General features: G+C 39.4%; 1 protein-coding gene across 4 annotated transcripts in view; it reads right to left on the bottom strand.

Moving 5' to 3' along the window:
* The window catches only part of rnf220a (ring finger protein 220a), a 182,792-nt gene that overhangs the window by 17,369 nt on the left and 145,337 nt on the right, over nucleotides 1-20,086 (bottom strand). For all 4 annotated transcript variants that reach the window (XM_058066076.2, XM_058066074.2, XM_058066075.2 and 1 more), the window contains exons 2-5: nucleotides 10,837-10,966; nucleotides 5,575-5,623; nucleotides 4,182-4,277; nucleotides 1,200-1,242 (exon numbers count right to left, since the gene is read on the bottom strand). In XM_058066076.2, coding sequence (XP_057922059.1) covers nucleotides 1,200-1,242; nucleotides 4,182-4,277; nucleotides 5,575-5,623; nucleotides 10,837-10,966 — 318 coding nt within the window. The remainder of the gene's footprint in view (nucleotides 1-1,199; nucleotides 1,243-4,181; nucleotides 4,278-5,574; nucleotides 5,624-10,836; nucleotides 10,967-20,086) is intronic.

The following is a 20,086-nucleotide window of genomic DNA, read 5'->3' on the forward strand; positions in this document are numbered from 1 at the left end:
GGGGGTGCTAATTAAGATCTCTGGCCTCCCTCCGGTTATTAAGCCCAAACATGACAATGATTCCCGGCTCCATATCAAGGCAGGAAGGGATTAATGGAAGGTGAAGCTCACATTTTGGTCACACCGGCTGCTCCGAGCGTGTGCCTGAATACAGTGCACCTTGCTGGGCCTTCCTCCTGTTCTACTCTAAAAAAGTCCCTCCTTCAAATTAAGAGCACATAAAATGTTGTCATTTTATTTTGTCGGTTTGAACTGCAACTTTATTCTTTAACTTTTTGCTCCTTCTTTCTCTTAAAATTATGACTTTAATTTAAATTTTTGGAAAAATACTGATTTCATTACCATTATTGTTGTTGCTTTTTTTTTATATATGTTTTTGATTAATTATAGGGGCGGCACGGTGGATGAGTGGTTAGCGTGCAGACCTCACAGCTAGGAGACCAGGGTTCAATTCCACCCTCGGCTATCTCTGTGCGGAGTTTGCATGTTCTCCCCGTGCATGCGTGGGTTTTCTCCGGGTACTCCGGTTTTCCTCCCACATTCCAAAAACATGCTAGGTTAATTAGCGGACTCCAAATTGTCCATAGGTATGAATGTGAGTGTGAATGGTTGTTTGTCTATATGTGCCCTGTGATTGGCTGGCGACCAGCCTCTCGCCCGAAGACAGCTGGGATAGGCTACAGCACCCCCGCGACCCTCGTGAGGAAAAAGCGGTAGAAAATGAATGAATGATTAATTATATGTTTAGACTGTGCCGGGGCCACAATTTGGACACCCATGCCCGAGCCGGACCAGGTTTGTGTTTTGGTCAGAAAACATATCAGAAAAAAGGCAATCACTGTCCAAAATCAAACCTGAAACTATATTGTTTTGCCTAAAAACCAAAAAATAATAGGAATACTTTTACTAAAGACTAACCAAATTTAAAATATTCATATTTTTGAGGCTGAAATTTATGGACATTTACAATTTAACACAAAAAAATTAATGGGTTATCAGATATTAATTGGATAATGGCAAAATCAGCTACATACAACATGAACCTATTTAGCTAACCTAATTGCCATGTAAACACATATATGGCTATATTAAAAAATATACCTTCATATATTCATCCTTTCCAAATGTACAATATATGCATATAAATGTACTATAAAAGGTCCTATGAAGTGTCAATCAAAGGATGGAAGTGTACATACCATTCAGCCGTGTTTGCCTGTTAGCTCGAACCCGTAAAAATGTCTGCAAACAGAGGAAATAAAAACACAACAAAACCACATTAGCTCACCAGGAAACATCTGACCGACCGTACAAGCACAAGTTCGGCTTCCTGACATAGGATTGCTACGGATGCTGACTACTTGTATGCTAATTCCAAGCCTGTGGAACCTACTTCTTGCTTGCCTTCCACCTCCTCCATTTCGGCTTAGCTTTCACTCACAGGTCCGAGTCGAGCAGCTGAAACGCGCCGCCGCAAACCGCACCGGTGTGCTACCAATTGCCGGACACCGGTGTTATCATTACGCGGCGTTTATGTTTGGAAACGGATGGGAAAGGATTGAAATTGGCGCCCGTTAAGCCTGGCGAGCGGCTCGAGCGACGCCATGTTGGCTTGTTGTGATCATGTGACATCCGCTGACAGGAAGTGGTGGAGGAATCTCACGGTGGTCGTGTGAGGTTTGGCCACTAGAGGGCAGCAGAGCGTTGTATTCATGGCCGATTCAGTCCTATGGATGTGTTTATTATGACTAACTAATACGCCACTATACTGTCTTAAACTTCCTAATAATACATATAAAATAAATTAAATTATGCATTTAAAAGTGAGTGAAAGCTTATCAAATGACCTGTTGTGCTTTAAATCTCATAATGTAATGTGTTAGTACGATGCTAACTTGCTAATTGGGTAAAATTATTAAAGTTTCTTTAATGTTCATGTTAAAGGTTAAATAACTGTTAATACTGTACATTTGAATCTGAAAAAAATAATTTCTCTACCAAATTGAGTTTGAGACCCCTGGTCTATGTGCTTATGCTTCACTGTTTTTTGTTCACCGGTCCTTGAACGCACCACATTTGTGGTTGTGGTTGTGCTTTAAATCTCATAATGTAATGTGTTTGCTATAGTCACATGCAATTGTATGCTTATTGTTATAATAAACATATGTATTCTTTCAGTACACGTAAAATAAACGGGTTGAAGGTTGATTCCACTGTCCTCTTTAATGCTGTAGTGGACAATTATGCACCTCGGCTCTCCTGGGATTAAATCCCTGAGGTCTGAAAGTCCAAACTATGTGCTGACTAAAGCATTCTCAGTCATGGGCTGGATGCCCTCTCCCTGACACTGCAACGCTAGGCAGCAGCTCAGTCTTCGGACCATCGGACCGCCGTCCATCAAGAAGAACTGACAACCTCATCCTCCTTTTCTCAGACCCCCCCTGCTCCCACCGTGGAGGGAGATGCCGACCTGCCACACATCACAATGCGATCTTATCCTTGCAGAATGGAAGCGGACGGGTCAGATTTTTTAGGGAGGGATCGGGGTATGCGTGAACATGGGGTGGCAAACTCTGCCATTATGCGCCATTTGAAGGGTGGTTAAAAAGAGAGTCCATTGACTGAATCATTTGTATAATATAAGGTGAAATCAGCAGTTTCACTTAATGAGAAAATCTACTTTATAGCTCGAAGGCCTTTATGAGCTGTGTCATCCAGAACGTATGGATGTAACGTCTGCGGGGACTTAATAGTTCTTATTTTATGGTGTGGGGGGCTAAGCCCACTTAACCTAAAGATATATCTCGGCCAGTACAATTACCCCAACAAACTTTGATGAGCATAAAAGATAAGAGCAGTCACGATGAAAAGAAGAGATTGCACCTCCACACAAATGGCTTTTTTTTTTGAAAAAAATGTAGTATCTGACAAAGTATCAAAAAAAGTCTTATATTTTTTGAAAATAGCCTCAAAATGCATCTCATTCACCAAATATGTCCGAGAATGTAATAATAACATTTTTATATGTCTATGTCAATGGTCTCAAACTTGCGGCCCGCGGGCCAAATGCGGCACGCGAGACGCTACTTTGAGGCCCCCACCTTGATACCAAAGTTTAACTTTGAAATGACAGCTTAAAGCTGTGAGCACACTGGACACAATTAACATGATTTTGCCCCGCCCATACTGTTACCCTTACCCTGTTACCACGCCCTGTTTTGCTTTGGATTAGCAATGAAGCTAAATGTATCTGACAAAGTATCAAAAAAAGCCTTTTTATTAGCTTATATTTCTTTGAAAATAGCCTCAAAATGCATCTCATTCACCAAATATGTCCGAGAATGTAATAATAGCATTTTTTTTATATGTCTATGTCAGTGGTCTCAAACTTGCGGCCCGCGGGCCAAATGCGGCACGCGAGACGCTACTTTGAGGCCCCCACCTTGATACCAAAGTTTAATGTTGAAATGACAGCTGTGTGCACACCGGACACAATTAACATGATTTTGCTCCGCCCATACTGTTACCCTTACCCTGTTACCCCGCCCTGTTTTGCTTTGGATTAGCAATGAAGCTAAATGTAGTATCTGACAAAGTATCAAAAAAAGCCTTTTCATTAGCTTATATTTCTTTGAAAATAGCCTCAAAATGCATCTCATTCACCAAATATGTCCGAGAATGTAATAATAGCATTTTTTTATATGTCTATGTCAGTGGTCTCAAACTCGCGGCCCGCGGGCCAAATGCGGCACGCGAGATGCTACTTTGAGGCCCCCACCTTGATACCAAAGTTTAATGTTGAAGTGACAGCTGTGTGCACACCGGACACAATTAACATGATTTTGCCCCGCCCATACTGTTACCCTTACCCTGTTACCCCGCCCTGTTTTGCTTTGGATTAGCAATGAAGCTAAAGGCTTATGACGCCGGGTACTTTGGTAATCAGCAGTAGAATAGGTAAGTTTCAGGAAAATATCAGTTCCCAACTAAAATTAGGAGAAACACATTTCTTGGGGATTTAAGTTGATCCAAAATCAGATGTTTTGGGGGAGGACATATTATGAATGTTATAGATCTGGAATGGATTATTAAGGCTTGGTGATCAGCACTTATTGATAGGTCATGCATCATCACTACCACACAACATGTCATGTGTGTGTGTGTGTGTGTGTGTGTGTGACCTGGTATCTGTCCGAGTGGTGGGCGTCTTCAGACGACAGTGGCGAGACCACCGGAGACTCCCCCTCGCGCTTAATGTGCACCGACAACAGAATGGACTGGACAGGGAGAAACATAGAAAGAAAATCAACATACATTATTATTATTACTTTCAATTTCTGACACACACTCACGTAGCACAATCAGAGTTGCACAACACTTGGATGTGACTTGTGGAAAAATGCTGTTCTTTGTCTGGCTTACACGAGCTTAACTAAGAATGCGTCTACTACTAAGTAGTACTTTACCCATCAGTCATATGTAAGTGTTGCGCAACTTTGATTGTGCTATGTGAGTGTGTGTTGTATGTTCTATGTATCCAATGTTTGCAGTGAGAATATGCTGTACCTTTAAGACATTTGACAGTTATTCTGCTCTAAAGGAGGGTCGCTAAAGGAGGTGCATTTTAGGAGACCACCGGGGCCGAGTGAATCTGTGTCCTCACAGGCGCCATATGCGCCCCTCCGCTGAATACCAAACAACGGCCAAGGAGATGCACGGTCACGGCAGGCGAAGGCAAAGAGCCACTTGTCACCCTTCCGCCCTGCACCGCCTCTCAAGACCGAGCCCGCTCGCAGTTTGGCCCGGGGGCCGCCTTAAGCTGAGGTCAGCACCCAAACGTGCGCTGGGGAATGACGATGTGCTGGTTGAATTACCGGAGGGATGTCAGCTTGCACTTTGAGCAGGGCATCTGACTTTCATGCTCTTTTGGTGACAAAATGCATCCGTCCTGCAGTCAAATGGCTTCGCTATCGAACACTTTGTGCACTTGTAATAGGAATGTAGTGGTGACTATAGGGGTGTTATTTCATGTCAAGAGGGCTCTAATCATGTTATTATCATACTACTAATAAGAATGCAATTATTTATTTACCTTTTTCTATCTTATGTTGAATATGTCCTTATTTTCTGTTATGATGTGTACCGTAGTGGGTAATAGGAATGTAGTGGTGACTATAGGGGTGTTATTTCATGTCAAGAGGGCTCTAATCATGTTATTATCATACTACTAATAAGAATGCAATTATTTATTTACCTTTTTCTATCTTATGTTGAATATGTCCTTATTTTCTGTTATGATGTGTACTGTAGTGGGTAATAGGAATGTAGTGGTGACTATAGGGGTGTTAGTTCACGTCTAGAGGGCTCTAATCATGTTAAAACTGTACTTAGAAGGTCCTAAACAACATTTCTATGCTTTCACTCAGAAAATATTAAATTTCTAAGTGTAAGGAATTCACTTTGTAATATTACATATAACTTTGTAATATGTCTGGGGAGAGAAATTCTCGTCTTTATCATTGATTGCCAAAATTTCTCATGTTTTTCACACGGAAAAACATCAGCTGATCTCACCTTAGGAGTTCCTGGCGTGACTGATCCATCTTTGGGAGACGGGTTCTTACTGCAGTTGGAGGGAAAAAAAAAGACAACATTAGCCTTCATCTCTTCAATAACTATAATTAAATCATTTTAACATAAAATAATTCATTTAAATCACAATTTAACCACCTTCTTGTTTTGCCATGAGTTATTTCTTGAATTTGATGTTTTTTTATCAACCACAGTAACCAAAAAATGGAGCCAAGGAACGTTGCGAGTGTGAGCCAGCATTGTGATAAAGAAGGTGAGAAACACGATTGACCTCAAGAAATAACTCATGGCAAAACAAGAAGGTGGTGTCGGTGTTGTATCTATGGAAACCTCGCATCATTCCTCATTGACATGCATTTTAAATAGATTGATGCGTGCCAGGCGGCACGGTGGTCCAGAGGTTAGCGTGCAGACCTCACAGCTAGGAGACCAGGGTTCAATTCCAGCCTCGGCCATCTCTGTGTGGAGTTTGCATGTTCTCTAGGTATGAATGTGAGTGTGAATGGTTGTTTGTCTACATGTGCCCTGTGATTGGCTGGGCACCAGTCCAGGGTGTACCTGATACATGTTTGTATCATGTGCACCTATTGGGTGTTAAGTTGCTATGTGATGAATTTAGTGCTGTTGGTAGTGACGACATCATAACTGTCACTGGTACATTTGGCACCGTTATATTTTAACATGGCTGCATGGCGGTCGAGTGGTTAGTGCGCAGACCTCACAGCCCGAGTTCAATCCCACCCTCGGCCATCTCTGTGTGGAGTTTGCATGTTCTCACCGGGTTCCTCTGCTGTTTTGCACTTGAGGTGTTTGTGTGTGTGAACAAAGAGAATAAACATGGGTGACACAGTCAAGCTGCCGTGAAATGCAGGGAAATCAGCCATCGCTCGCCCTTTTTTCTCTTTCTCTCTCACTACTTTTCTGTCAGCCCCCTATCCTCCCTCTTTCTCTATTTTATTCATTACCAGGAACCTCTGCAGAGGCGTCAATGATAACAGCCACATCTACCGCTACCTGCTTGTTGACGGTGTCAAACAGCGACAAGAGACGGTGGGAGAAAATTGCCACAATGACGGAGGGTGGGGGGAGACAGATGAAAGTGGAGGGGAAAGGTGAGAGGGAGGGGGGTAAGGAAGGAAAGAAAAAGGAGATGAAATGCAAGGACACAGACGAAGCAGCCAGAAAGATGAAAGACGACAGAAAAAGGAGCGCGGAGGCAGGAGTCGGTTTTGCACGTGTCGTGTTTGCCCGCTTCTATGAAATGTTGATGGCCGAGGCTTGTGGGACATCCCGACTGCCTGCCTTGTTGCTGAAGTCGGGAGCTCGGAGAACTGCCGAAATGAGCGGCACACGGCGGCGACACAACACACGAGTCTGACTGACAGCAGGGTAAAAGCTGGGGGGAACGGAAGATGAGAGGGAAGGCAAGGTTTTGTGCAGAGGTAATGAGACGTGCGGCGTACAGGTGGAAAAGCGGAGACGTGCTGGCGCTTGGAATATCTCCTGCCGTAGCGTTCGATGCTCTGTAGATGTAAATGTTCAAGAAAATGGATGGAATGTGCTTGCTTCTTAACCTTAAGCACCCATACAATCATGTAGGTTAATATTATATAACCATTATTACAACCGGGCTGCACGGCGGTCGAGTGGTTGGCACATAGGTAAGTTTCAGGAAAATATCAGTTCCCAACTACAAAACGGATAAGATACAGTTCAAGCAAAACAGACTCTGTCTTTCATCAGAATTGGAAAGTTTGTTTCCAACTTTTTCTGTTCTTTAGTAACCAGCAGTAGCACATAGGTAAGTTTCAGGAAAATATCAGTTCCCAACTACAAAAGGGATAAGCAAAACAAATGTTTTTTTGTTTCTATCTATACCAACATAAACAACACAAAAAGGGTTGTTTCACATCAAAATAACAATTTATTTACAAATATAACACTATTGGTTAGCACCCAGGCCTCACAGCTAGAAGACCCGAGTTCAATCCCACTCTCGGGCCATCTCTGTGTGGAGTTTGAATGTTCTCCCTGGGGACTGCGGTTTCCTCCCACATTTCCTCCCACATTCCAAAAACATGCTAGGTTAATTAGCGACTCCAAATTGTCCATAGGGTATGAATGTGAGTGTGAATGGTTGTTTGTCTATATGTGCCCTGTGATTGGCTGGCCACCAGTCCAGGGTATACCCACGCCTCTCGCCCGAAGACAGCTGGGATAGGCTCCAGCACCCTTGCGATTATCTAACCATCCAACCCGCATACTGAAACATGATTAGATGTTTTCCATGTAGAAATGATTTAAGATGGCTTTCCTTTTCTTTGGCGCACTCTACATTATTTAAAAAAAAAAAAAGAAAACCTTAAACTGTATTATGGAAAGCAGGAAGTGAACAAATGTAACGAATGTTACTGATTGTAAAAGTACCAGATGGAGGGGTAGGATTTAATAAGCTGTGCTTCTTCCTACTCCTTTCGGACATGTGGAACTGTGAACTGATTATGTGATGCATTCAAGTGTAATCTGATGCATGTTCAAATTAAATAAAACCATTACCATTACAAAAAACAAACAAAAAAATTAACCCCCCCCCCCAAAAAAACTTCAATTATTTTAGGAAAGCAGGAAGTGAACAAATGTAACAGTTACTGATTGTAAAAGTACCAGATGGAGGGGTAGGATTTAATAAGCTTTGCTTCTTCCTACTCCTTTTGGACATGTGGAACTGTGAACTGATTATGTGATGCGTTCAAGTGTAATCTGATGCATGTTCAAATGAAATAAAACCATTACCATTACCAGTCTAACTTGGCAGTTACAAAGAAGTGTAAAAGGCGTTCACTTAACTCTTCCCACCTCCAACTAGAAGTAAGAATGGAGAGATGGCGCTTAACTCCCGGCTACTGATTGCTTTTGACTCCTCTAGTGGAGGCGTGGGGGGGCATGCTCCAATGAAAGCAAATTGTTCACCAAAGAAGACAAGTGCAGGGGATGTGAAGAGGAGGCGGGGTATGTAGATGACTTTGCCCCCGTGAGTCACCTGAGGTGTGGAGGGGCATTAAAGATTTCCATTTGCTCAGCTGTGCACAGATGAGAAGCTACGGACCATGAAGAAGTAAAAGACAGATATATATATATATTATATATATATATATATTATATACACATGTACAATCAGCAGGAGCGTAGATAAGAAAGGAAGCCACACAGAAACACATGAGAGAATGGATTTTTATGAAGGACGTTGTGCACTTTTCACACACACACACACACACACACACACACACACACACCTTCCTTTCCATACCCACAGCTCTTTCGTTCCGCAAGCTCTGGTCTTCATTAAAGGCAGATTTACAACAAATTGGACCAAATTCCCACTGTCACTTTTAATGCGGCCTGCTACCATGCAGAGAGCCAGAGACAGACGGCGTTTGCTAGAACCCGCACGCACATTTCAGGATACGCTTTACACGTCTCGTGTGCTGGGTTTTACGGTGAACCACTGAGTCTTCAGTTGCCGTTCATTCATTCATTCGTTTTCTACCGCTTATCCTCACCAGGGTCACTAAGGTGCTGGAGTCTACCCCAGCTGTCTTCAGGCGAGAGGCTGGGTACACCCTTGGACTGGTGGCCAGCCAATCACAGGGCACATATAGACAAACAACCATTCACACTCATATTCATACCTATGGACAATTTGGAGTCGCTAATTAACCTAGCATGTTTTTGGAATGTGGGAGGAAAACCGGAGTACCCGGAGAAAACCCACGCATGCACCGGGAGAACATGCAAACTCAGTGGAATCGAACTCGGTTCTCCGAGCTGTGAGGCCTGTGTGCTAACCACTCAACCACCGTGCAGCCATGGTGTTATATTCATTCATTCATTTTCTACCGCTTTTTCCTTACGAGGGTCGCGGGGGTGCTGGAGCCTATCCCAGCTGTCTTCAGGCGAGAGGCTGGGTACACCCTGGACTGGTGGCCAGCCAATCACAAGGCACATATAGACAAACAACCATTCACACTCACATTCATACCTATGGACAATTTGGAGTCGCTAATTAACCTAGCATGTTTTTGGAATGTGGGAGGAAACCGGAGTACCCGGAGAAAACCCACGCATGCACCGGGAGAACATGCAAACTCGGTGGAATCGAACTCGGTTCTCCGAGCTGTGAGGCCTGCGTGCTAACCACTCGACCAACGTGCAGCCATGGTGTTATATTTGTAAATAAATTGTTATTTTGATGTGAAACAACCCTTTTTGTGTTGTTTATGTTGGCATAGATAGAAGCAAAAAAAAAAAGATACATTTCTTATGTTTGAAATGTATCTTATCCGTTTTGTAGTTGGGAACTGATATTTCCCTGAAACTTACCTATGTGCTACTGCTGTTTACTAAAGAACAGAAAAAGTTGGAAACAAAGTTTTCTATTCTGCTGAAAGACGGGAGTCTAACCTTTGTTTTGGTAGCTCAAACTCATGTTTATATAGCCTTATATAGCATTAATCGTCCGCCGTGCAACTATGGTGTTATATTTGTAAATAATTAGTTATTTTGATGTGAAACAACCCTTTTTGTGTTGTTTATGTTGGTATACATATTTGAGCTATTACAAAAGCAAAAAAAAAATCTTATGCTTGAAATGTAGCTCATCTATTTTTTAGTCGGGAACTGATATTTCCCTGAAACTTACCTATGTGCTACTGCTGTTTACTAAAAAACGGAAAAAGTTGGAAACAAAGTTTTCTATTCTGCTGAAAGATGGGAGTCTAACCTTTGTTTTGGTAGCTCAAACTCATGTTTATATAGCCTTATATAGCATTAATCGTCCGCCGTGCAACCATGGTGTTATGTTTGTAAATAATTTGTTATTTTGATGTGAAACAACCCTTTTTGTGTTGTTTATGTTGGTATACATATTTGAGCTATTACAAAAGCAAAAAAAAAATTGTTATGCTTGAAATGTAGCTTATCCCTTTTTTAGTCGGAAACTGATATTTCCCTAAAACTTACCTATGTGCTACTGCAGATTACTTAAGAACAGAAAATGTTAATGGGGACTATCTTAGTGTAATATATACTGTAATATATACTGTAATGTGATTTATCCTATGTAACTTAGTCCAGAGCTGCCAAACAAGTCAACCATGAGCCGAGAGGAACCATCAGATGCCAGCTGAGGTCGGTAGGGTGGATCGGGCGTGGTGAAGGTGCATATGATTGCGGCGTACAGCCTACCTGAGGCACATGCTGGCAAGTCTCTCTATCTCGGTCTCCATGTGCTCCTGGAGCTCTCCGGGTCTGAGCAGAACCTGGCAGATGGGACAGATAGGAGCCTGGCTGTCATACAGCACCATCTTCTTTTTACCTGCAGACAACCAAAGCAAGAGTTATTATTATTATGTATATTATGATATTATGTATATAACAACAACAGCTATGGAGCCCATATACTCAAGTCCTGCAAGGCCTTCACAGTACTACACGTACCAGGATTCTTCATGTATTTACTTTCCTTTTCATATATCTCTTGCATTTATTTGTGTTCAATTGTGCTTCATTGTTGTCGTTTGTGTTCCTGTGTTTCTCTTTTCCTGCACACACCCGCTCTCTCTCTCTCTCTCTCGCTCGCTCTCCTTGCTGCTTTGACAAGATAATTTGAGTCACGCCGAAGCTGTCGCTTTTTGGCAAGGCAAACAAAGAATGATCCAATCCTTGTCTGCCGCTGATGGGGCTCTTTTCCCAAACAAACACGCCTGCAGCACACACGCCCCTGGACTTGTACGTCCATTCTCTCGTCTCTTCTGTGATGTTCTAGTTACAACCCGTGAAATGTTACCAAGTAGTTTCCCAATGATGTACGCAGTATGTCGACTATGAACCGGAAACACATCCTACTGTATGACCGACCTGGATAGACTTGACTTGTCCTGCATTCATGGGGGAATTCGTTCAAAAGGTCATTGGTTACTTTTCCTAGTAAGTCATGGTATTAGTAATGGAATTACTAACTCAGCTAGTGATGCTAACTCCATTCCGACTCACGAGCAACTTGCCTCACGCTGACTTGTGAGTCGGTGAAACTCGAGCCTCAGCTAACTTGTGAGTCAGTTAAACTTGTGTCATTTGTCGAGTACACATGAATCAGTCAAATTCAAGTCTTTGTTGTGCACTCGTGAATCAGTGAAACTCGAGTCTTCAACCCGTGAGTCAGTGAAATTCATGTCCTCTTTGAGTACCCATGAGTCAGTGAAACTCAAATTTTGGTCAAGTACTCGTGAGTCAGTCAAATTCCTGTCCTCTTTGAGTACCCATGAGTCAGTGAAACTCAAGTTTTGGTCAAGTAAACGTGAGTCAGTGAAATTCCTGTCCTCTTTGAACACCCATGAGTCAGTGAAACTCAAGTTTTGGTCAAGTACCCGTGAGTCAGTGAGGTTCCTGTCCTCTTTGAACACCCATGAGTCAGTGAAACTCAAGTTTTGGTCAAGTACCCGTGAATCAGTGAAATTCCTGTCCTCTTTGAACACCCACGAGTCAGTGAAAAGTCAAGTTTTGGTCAAGTAAACGTGAGTCAGTAAAATTCCCATCCTGTTTGAGAACTCGTGAGTCAGTGAAACTCAAGTTTTGGTCAAGTACCCGTGAATCAGTGAAATTCCTGTCCCATTTGAACACCCATGAGTCAGTCAAACTAAAGTTTTGGTCAAGTACCCGTGAATCAGTGAAATTCCTGTCCTCTTTGAACACCCATGCGTCAGTGAAAAGTCAAGTTTTGGTCAAGTACACGTGAGTCAGTAAAATTCCCATCCTCTTTGAGAACTCGTGAGTCAGTGAAACTCAAGTTTTGGTCAAGTACCCGTGAGTCAGTGAAATTCCTGTCCTCTTTGAACACCCATGAGTCAGTCAAACTCAAAATTTGGTCAAGTACCCGTGAGTCAGTGAAATTCCTGTCCTTTTTGAGTACCCATGAGTCAGTGAAACTCAAGTTTTGGTCAAGTACCCGTGAGTCAGTGAAGTATCTGTCCTCTTTGAACACCCATGAGTCAGTCAAACTCAAAATTCGGTCAAGTACCCGTGAGTCAGTGAAGTTCCTGTCCTCTTTGAACACCCATGAGTCAGTCAAACTAAAGTTTTGGTCAAGTACCCGTGAGTCAGTGAAATTCCTGTCCTTTTTGAGTACCCATGAGTCAGTGAAACTCAAGTTTTGGTCAAGTACCCGTGAGTCAGTGAAGTTCCTGTCCTCTTTGAACACCCATGAGTCAGTGAAAGTCAAGTTTTGGTCAAGTACCCGTGAGTCAGTGAAATTCCTGTCCTTTTTGAGTACCCATGAGTCAGTCAAATTCAAGTTTTGGTCAAGTACCCGTGAGTCAGTGAAATTCATTTCTTTGTCAAGTACCGTGACTCAGCGAGCACTTGTGAGTCACTGAAACTCAAACACCCATGAGTCAGTGAACTTTGAGTCTTCACTGAGCGCTCATGAGTCGGTGAAACTCAAGTCTTTGTCAAGTATCCGTGGGTCAGTGAAATTTGAATCTTTATTAAGCACCCGTGAGTTAGCGAAAGTTCATCGAGCATCTGTCAATCTTTCCATCTTAAAGAAGAGTTCTTAAATACAGGTAGGACTTGCATTTCTCCTCCAAAACGCTAGGGGCCAGTGTTTTCCCGAGCCACGATGTGGAGCAGTGGTGAACAACGTTGCCTGAAGCGACCTCCAGATGGACGATACGGATATCAGTGTATCATAATACGCCGAATTTCACTGTCTGGCGTCGAAATAGCAACTCATTAGATTAGTGGGATTACTGGGAAACTACTCGGTATTTTACTCCCTTTTTGTGTTACTCCTTTTTTTTTTTTTACTTTTCCCCGATCTCTGTCACATATTCCCTGAGGGGAGTGAATGATGGGGGGAGGCAACGGCCAGATAAATCCAGGGGAGGAGAAGCGTTCGGGGGGGTGTTGTTGATGTCGCACACCGGCCCTTGTCAGTGTCTTAAAGATGATTAATGTCAGAGGAGCACACACACACACACACACACACACACACACACACACACACATACGCAACAAGGGTGCGTTCAATCTGGAGGAGCGTTGGGGCCACACATGAAAGCGGATGGAGGGATGGGGGCAATGAAGACGAGGAAGGGAGGCGGATGAGAAGCGATAAGGATGGAAGAAGAAGAAGAAGAAGAAGAAGAAGAAGAAGAAGAAGAAGGGCGGGACGATAACAAGGAAATAGGGCTGACAGGACTTTTTAGTGTGGAGATTCTTCAGCCAAACGGCGAGCGTTGCAGCGAGGAAGGGATGGATGAACACATGGATGGAGGCGCGGGGTGAGGAGGTGCGCATCTCTGACAGCTGTGATGGAGTGTAGGCCCGATTCCCCCTAATGTGCCAAGATGGATTATCTCATCTTTCTTTTCTTTCGCTCATTCCTCCACCAACCCTCTTTCTCTCTCTCTCTCCAACTTCTGTATGTTTTCCTGCTTTTAGTCTTTTGTTCCTCCTTCTTCATCTAACCTGACCTTCCTTTAATCCTGGTTTTCCCTTTTTGCTCCATCGCATGGTCCACCGATGAACCCGAGCAGGTGAAACACCTCAAAATGGAAAAACGTCCGGTAGTGAGTCAAGCATATGTATATATACTTAATATAAAAAATATATAAAATGTATAAAGTATAAGTGACTGTTCATAAGACAATTTATGAGTAGATGGAATCAGACTAGAGGACTCACAGACTGGAGAAGGCATTTCTTACTCTATAGATTATGTTCATCAATGTTGGAACATAGCCGAACACAGAACACATGATGCGTTCAAGGACTGTCCCAAAAAACGGAGGTACGTGATTACCGACCAAAAAAAAAATAAATCTTAATAAAAATCTTAATAAAAATCTTAATAAAAATCTTAATAAAAATCTTAATAAAAACCTTAATAAAAACCTTAATAAAAATAAAAATCTTAATAAAAGTAAAAATAAAAATCTTAATAAAAATCTTAATAAAAATCTTAATAAAAATCTTAATAAAAATCTTAATAAAAACCTTAATAAAAACCTTAATAAAAATAAAAATCTTAATAAAAGTAAAAATAAAAATCTTAATAATAAAAATCTTAATAAAAATCTCAATAAAAATTTTAATACAAATAAAAATCTTAATAAAAATCTTAATAAAAGTGAAAATAAAAATCTTAATAAAAATCTCAATAAAAGTAAAAATAAAAATCTTCATAAAAATCTTAATAATACAAATCGTAACAATAAAAATCTTCATAAAAATCTTAATAATAAAAATCTTAACAATAAAAATCTTCATAAAAATCTTCATAAAAATCTTCATAAAAATCTTCATAAAAATCTAAAAAAAATCTTAATAAAAACCTTAATAAAAAGAAAAATCTTAATAAAAGTAAAAATAAAAATCTTAATAATAAAAATCTTAATAAAAATCTCAATAAAAATCTTAATAAAAATCTTAATACAAAAAAATCTTAATAAAAATCTTAATAAAAGTGAAAATAAAAATCTTAATAAAATCTCAATAAAAGTAAAAATAAAAATCTTAATAAAAATCTTAACAATAAAAATCTTAATAAAAATCTTAATAATAAAAATCTTAATAATAAAAATCTTAATAAAAATCTTAAAAAATGAAATAAAAATAAAAATAAAAATAAAAATAAAAATAAAAATAAAAATAAAAATAAAAATAAAAATAAAAATAAAAATAAAAATATAATAATAATAATAATTTAAGTTAAGTTAAGTGCTCTTCGAACGCAGCATTTCGTCCATGTACTGTTTATAGGACAAAGGTGGGCCGCAGACATTTTTTTATATTTTCAAATCGGCCCTGAGTTGGTAAAGTTTGGGAACCCCTGCTCTAGGGTATCATCTCTACAAGGGTTGGCGACCAAATCGCTTCATTCTTCAGCCCGCCGTTTCTCCCCCTTGATGTCTTGCTATCACGCCGCCTCGGTGGCGTAAAGACATCCATGCCCGTGTGGCTTGGGGTCCGGATGAAGTGGGAATCGATAAGACGCCAGATAGCAACGGGCCCCCCCAGTCACAGACTACAATGGGCTACCTCCAGAGAGGACGGGGATTGTCAGCTCAATAGAAGCTCAATGGAAGCGCGGATAAAAAACCATTTGGGGTGCCCTCATGGCTCAGTGGGCTAAGAGGCACACCATGTAGTCACAACACTGCGGTCCAAATCCCATTTAATGACCTGCCTTGCGTGTCATCCCTTCACTTTTATCTTACCTATCATAGCAGCCTCCCAGCAAAGCCGCCATTGCTGTACAAATCCTGCAGGCACCAAACCCATCCATGATGCGTTCATGCATATTCAGTAAGGAAATGGACTGGAATAAAGTCAAATATGCCGGCGAGTCAAGTGTTTGTTGTCTTTTATATCTTCGATTAGGGATTAAATTCAGTCGCGGCCAATCAGCTAATGATGGCCGGCATGTAAACCGCCATAAGAGTCGGACACGCCGGCTTTACGACATTCCAAACACACGAAACCATTTCCCAAATGGAATTAGCCGCCATGTATAGAGAGCGTTTTTCTGCCCTTGAACAAGGCGTTTCTTACTCTATAGATAATATTTATCAGTGACATGATGCGATGCGTTCAAGGACTGTCCCAAAAAATGGCGGTGCGTGATTACCGACTCACAGATTTTCTGTGGGAAAAAAAAAATACTAATTTGGACCAAAAATCCCCAAATGTCCAGTGATCTAGTGCAGTGATTCCCAAAGTGTGGGCCGCGGCCCCTGGTGGGTCGTGGTTGTACTGCAGGCGGGCCATTAAAAATATGATGAAGTTTTGCAAATATTACTTTTAAAATTATTTTCATTGTAAAATATTTATTGTACAGTTAAAAAAATATTTATAGGCCTAAGAAACAACTTATTGAGCATTATTGACAATATTTTAGGAACCTTACACAGTTTATGATTGGAACGTAGCTCTCTGGTCATCATGCCAGTCTTGAATGCAGTTATGAAAAGTATGAGAATGAATTATGTCTTATGTGTACACCACAGATTAAAAGTTTGGGCTTCCTTTCATTTCAATCCTGAATCTTTATATAATAATGAAAAAATAATAATAAAAATGAATAATAAATAAAAAATGTTAATAAAAATCTTCATAAAATCTTAATAAAATCTTAATAAAAATCTTAATAAAAATAAAAATCTTAATAAAAATAAAAATCTTAATAAAAATAAAAATCTTAGTAGAAATCTTAGTAAAAATCTTAATCAGTCGCGGTCAATCAGCTAATGATGGCCGGCATGTAAACCGCAATAAAATCTTAATAAAAATTTTAATAAAAATAAAAATCTTAATAAAAAAAAATCTTAGTAAAAATCTTAGTAAAAATCTTAATCAGTCGCGGCCAATCAGCTAATGATGGCCGGCATGTAAACCGCAATAAAATCTTAATTAAAATCTTAATAAAAATAAAAATCTTCGTAAAAATCTTAATCAGTCGCGGCCAATCAGCTAATGATGGCCGGCATGTAAACTGCAATAAAATCTTAGTAAAAATCTTAATAAAAATAAAAATCTTAATAAAAATAAAAATCTTAATAAAAATCTTAATAAAAATAAAAATCTTAGTAAAAATCCTAATCAGTCGTGGCCAAACAGCTAATGATGGCTGGCATGTAAACCGCAATAAAATCTTAATAAAAATCTTAATAAAAATCTTAATAAAAATAAAAATCTTAGTAAAAATCTTAGTAAAAATCTTAGTAAAAATCTTAGTAAAAATCTTAGTAAAAATCTTAGTAAAAATCTTAATCAGTCGCGGCCAATCAGCTAATGATGGCCGGCATGTAAACCGCAATAAAATCTTAATAAAAATCTTAATAAAAATAAAAATCTTAGTAAAAATCTTTGTAAAAATCTTAGTAAAAATTTTAATAAAATAAAAATCTTAATACAAATCTTAATAAAAATAAAAATCCAAGTAAAAATCTTAGTAAAAATCTTAATCAGTCGCGGCCAATCAGCTAATGATGGCTGGCATGTAAACTGCAATAAAATCTTAGTAAAAATCTTAATAAAAATAAAAATCTTAATAAAAATCTTAATAAAAATTTTAATAAAAATCTTAATAAAAATAAAAATCTTAGTAAAAATCTTAATCAGTCGCGGCCAATCAGCTAATGATGGCCGGCATGTAAACCGCCATAAGAGTCGGACACGCCGGCTTTACGACATTCCAAACACACGAAACCATTTGCCAAATGGAATTAGCCGCCATGTATAGAGAGCGTTTTTCTGCCCTTGAACAACTGTCTCCTTCTTGTGCGTGTCAACAAACACAGCGCACCCACCGAAGCCCCCCACCCAACCACCCACCCCACCGCCGCCGCCTCCTTGTTGTTCCCCTAAATGAGTTTTCTGACATGCATCAAGTGTTTACGCGCGCTAACCCCCTCTTTTCTCGCCTCCCTCTCGCCAGTTAGCTATAACACCCGCCAACATCGGTAAACAAGGAAATCTCTCAGCTGCAGCGCCCCACGTAACTGCATTACGGGGGCCTGATAACCTCTTCAAATAATGTGCGATAAGAGGAATTTGATTTGATTCACAGAAAAGGGAAAGAGGGCCCCGCGTCTGATTCCCCTCAATCGCGTCCTTTTACTTTCTTTCCTCTTGTGTTTGTTGTGTCTCGCCATTTTGTTTCTTTATTTCCACCCTTCTTCTTTTGACTTGGCCCCGGGCGGGGAGGGGCGGGGGCTCATCTTATTGCCGCCACCCTCGCCAGAGTGACACCTCCTTGCGTCGGCAATCAAATAAATCCCGCCAAGGTGTCAGCCTTCATTTCGGCGCTCCGTCTCAATGCAAGGTGAGGTGAGGGGCCCCGGCAAAAGCCATCATCTCCATAATGGCAAATATGAGCCCTAAAGCCCAAAACCAGGGCTGTATTAACCCAAATGGGGCGAGCAAGGTGTGTGATATGTATTTTTCTTAAGTGAGCTGTGACTTAAGCGGGCCAGACACTCGCTTGATTGTGTGTGTGTGCGAATAGATAAGTCTTTGTGCTCATTCGGGAGGACATCTGATGAAATGGAACGGGGGTCAACCTCAGTTTGCCACCCCGGGTTGGCGTCCCACCGGCGTCTTCCGCTGGTTGCAAACGCGCTTTGCGTGTTCTCCCTCGGCCTGACAGTGATGCATGGCACTTTTAAATAGCATTCCTCCACGCCCGGCTCAAAACTCATCACTCTTTGCCGAGGGTGGCCGCTTTTACCAAGCAAATGAAATGGCGGGATGAAGAGACGGCTTGGGTGGGAGCATCAAGAGGGGAAAAGGTGCGCGTGAGTGTTAATGTGCGAGCGAAGCTGTTCACGGTCAACGGACTACAAAGGATTTGTGTGAATATGGCGGATATTCACGTAACGTGCAGTTGCCGGCGTCTGTAATCATTTCTAAATAGGTGATAATACAGATCAACGGAGATTGAGATTTATTGAGCGAACGTTGTTTAAAAATATATATCTATATTTTTAAACATTTTTAAAAATTCTTTAAAATATATATCTATATTTGTAAACATTTAAACAAATATTTTTCTAATTATAGATCTATATTTTTAAACAATTTTAATATTTTAAATTTTTTTTTTAATACTTAAAAATATATATATTTTTAAATTTTTTTTAAATTTTTCAACATTTTTAACATTTAAAAAAATATTTTTCAAATTATAGATTAATATTTTTAAATATTTTGTAACGTTTTTAAAATACTTTAAAAAATATATATCTATATTTAGAATTTTTAAAAAACATTTTTCCACATTAAAAAAATGTTTTCACTTATATATCTATATTTTTAAACATTTTTATAATGTTAACATTTTTTAAATACTTATAAATATATATCTAATTTTTAATTAATTAATAAAATAATTAATAAAAACATTTCGTTTACATTTTTAACATAAAAAAATATTTTTCAAATATATCTATATATTTTTTAAACATTTTTAAACATTTTTATAAATATTTTTAACTTATATATCTATATTTTTAAACATTAAAAAATACTTTTCAAATTATAGATCTATTTTTTGAAACATTTTTTTTAACATTTTTTAAATTGTTTTAAAAATATATCTACATTCTTCAACATTTGTTTTTTTACATTTTTCAACATTTTTAAAAATATTTTTTAGCTTATATATCTATATTTTTAAACATTTAAAAAATTAACATTCTTTTAAATACTTAAAAAAATATATATCTATATTTTTAAACATTTTTTACATTAAAAAAATATTTTTCAAATATATATACATCTATATTTTTTTAAAAAAAATTTAACATTTGAAAAAATATTAAAAAAAATATCTATCTATATTTTTAAAAAGTGATATAAGCCTATATGTATAAATACTGTGCAGGATGCAGAAAGAACTATGAGGAAAGGGCAGAGAAATTAGCACGTCATAAAT

Source organism: Doryrhamphus excisus, linkage group LG6, assembly GCF_037039965.1.
Source record: "Doryrhamphus excisus strain RoL-2023G ecotype Guam linkage group LG6, RoL_Dexc_Guam_v1.1, whole genome shotgun sequence".
Lineage (NCBI taxonomy): Eukaryota > Metazoa > Chordata > Actinopteri > Syngnathiformes > Syngnathidae > Doryrhamphus > Doryrhamphus excisus.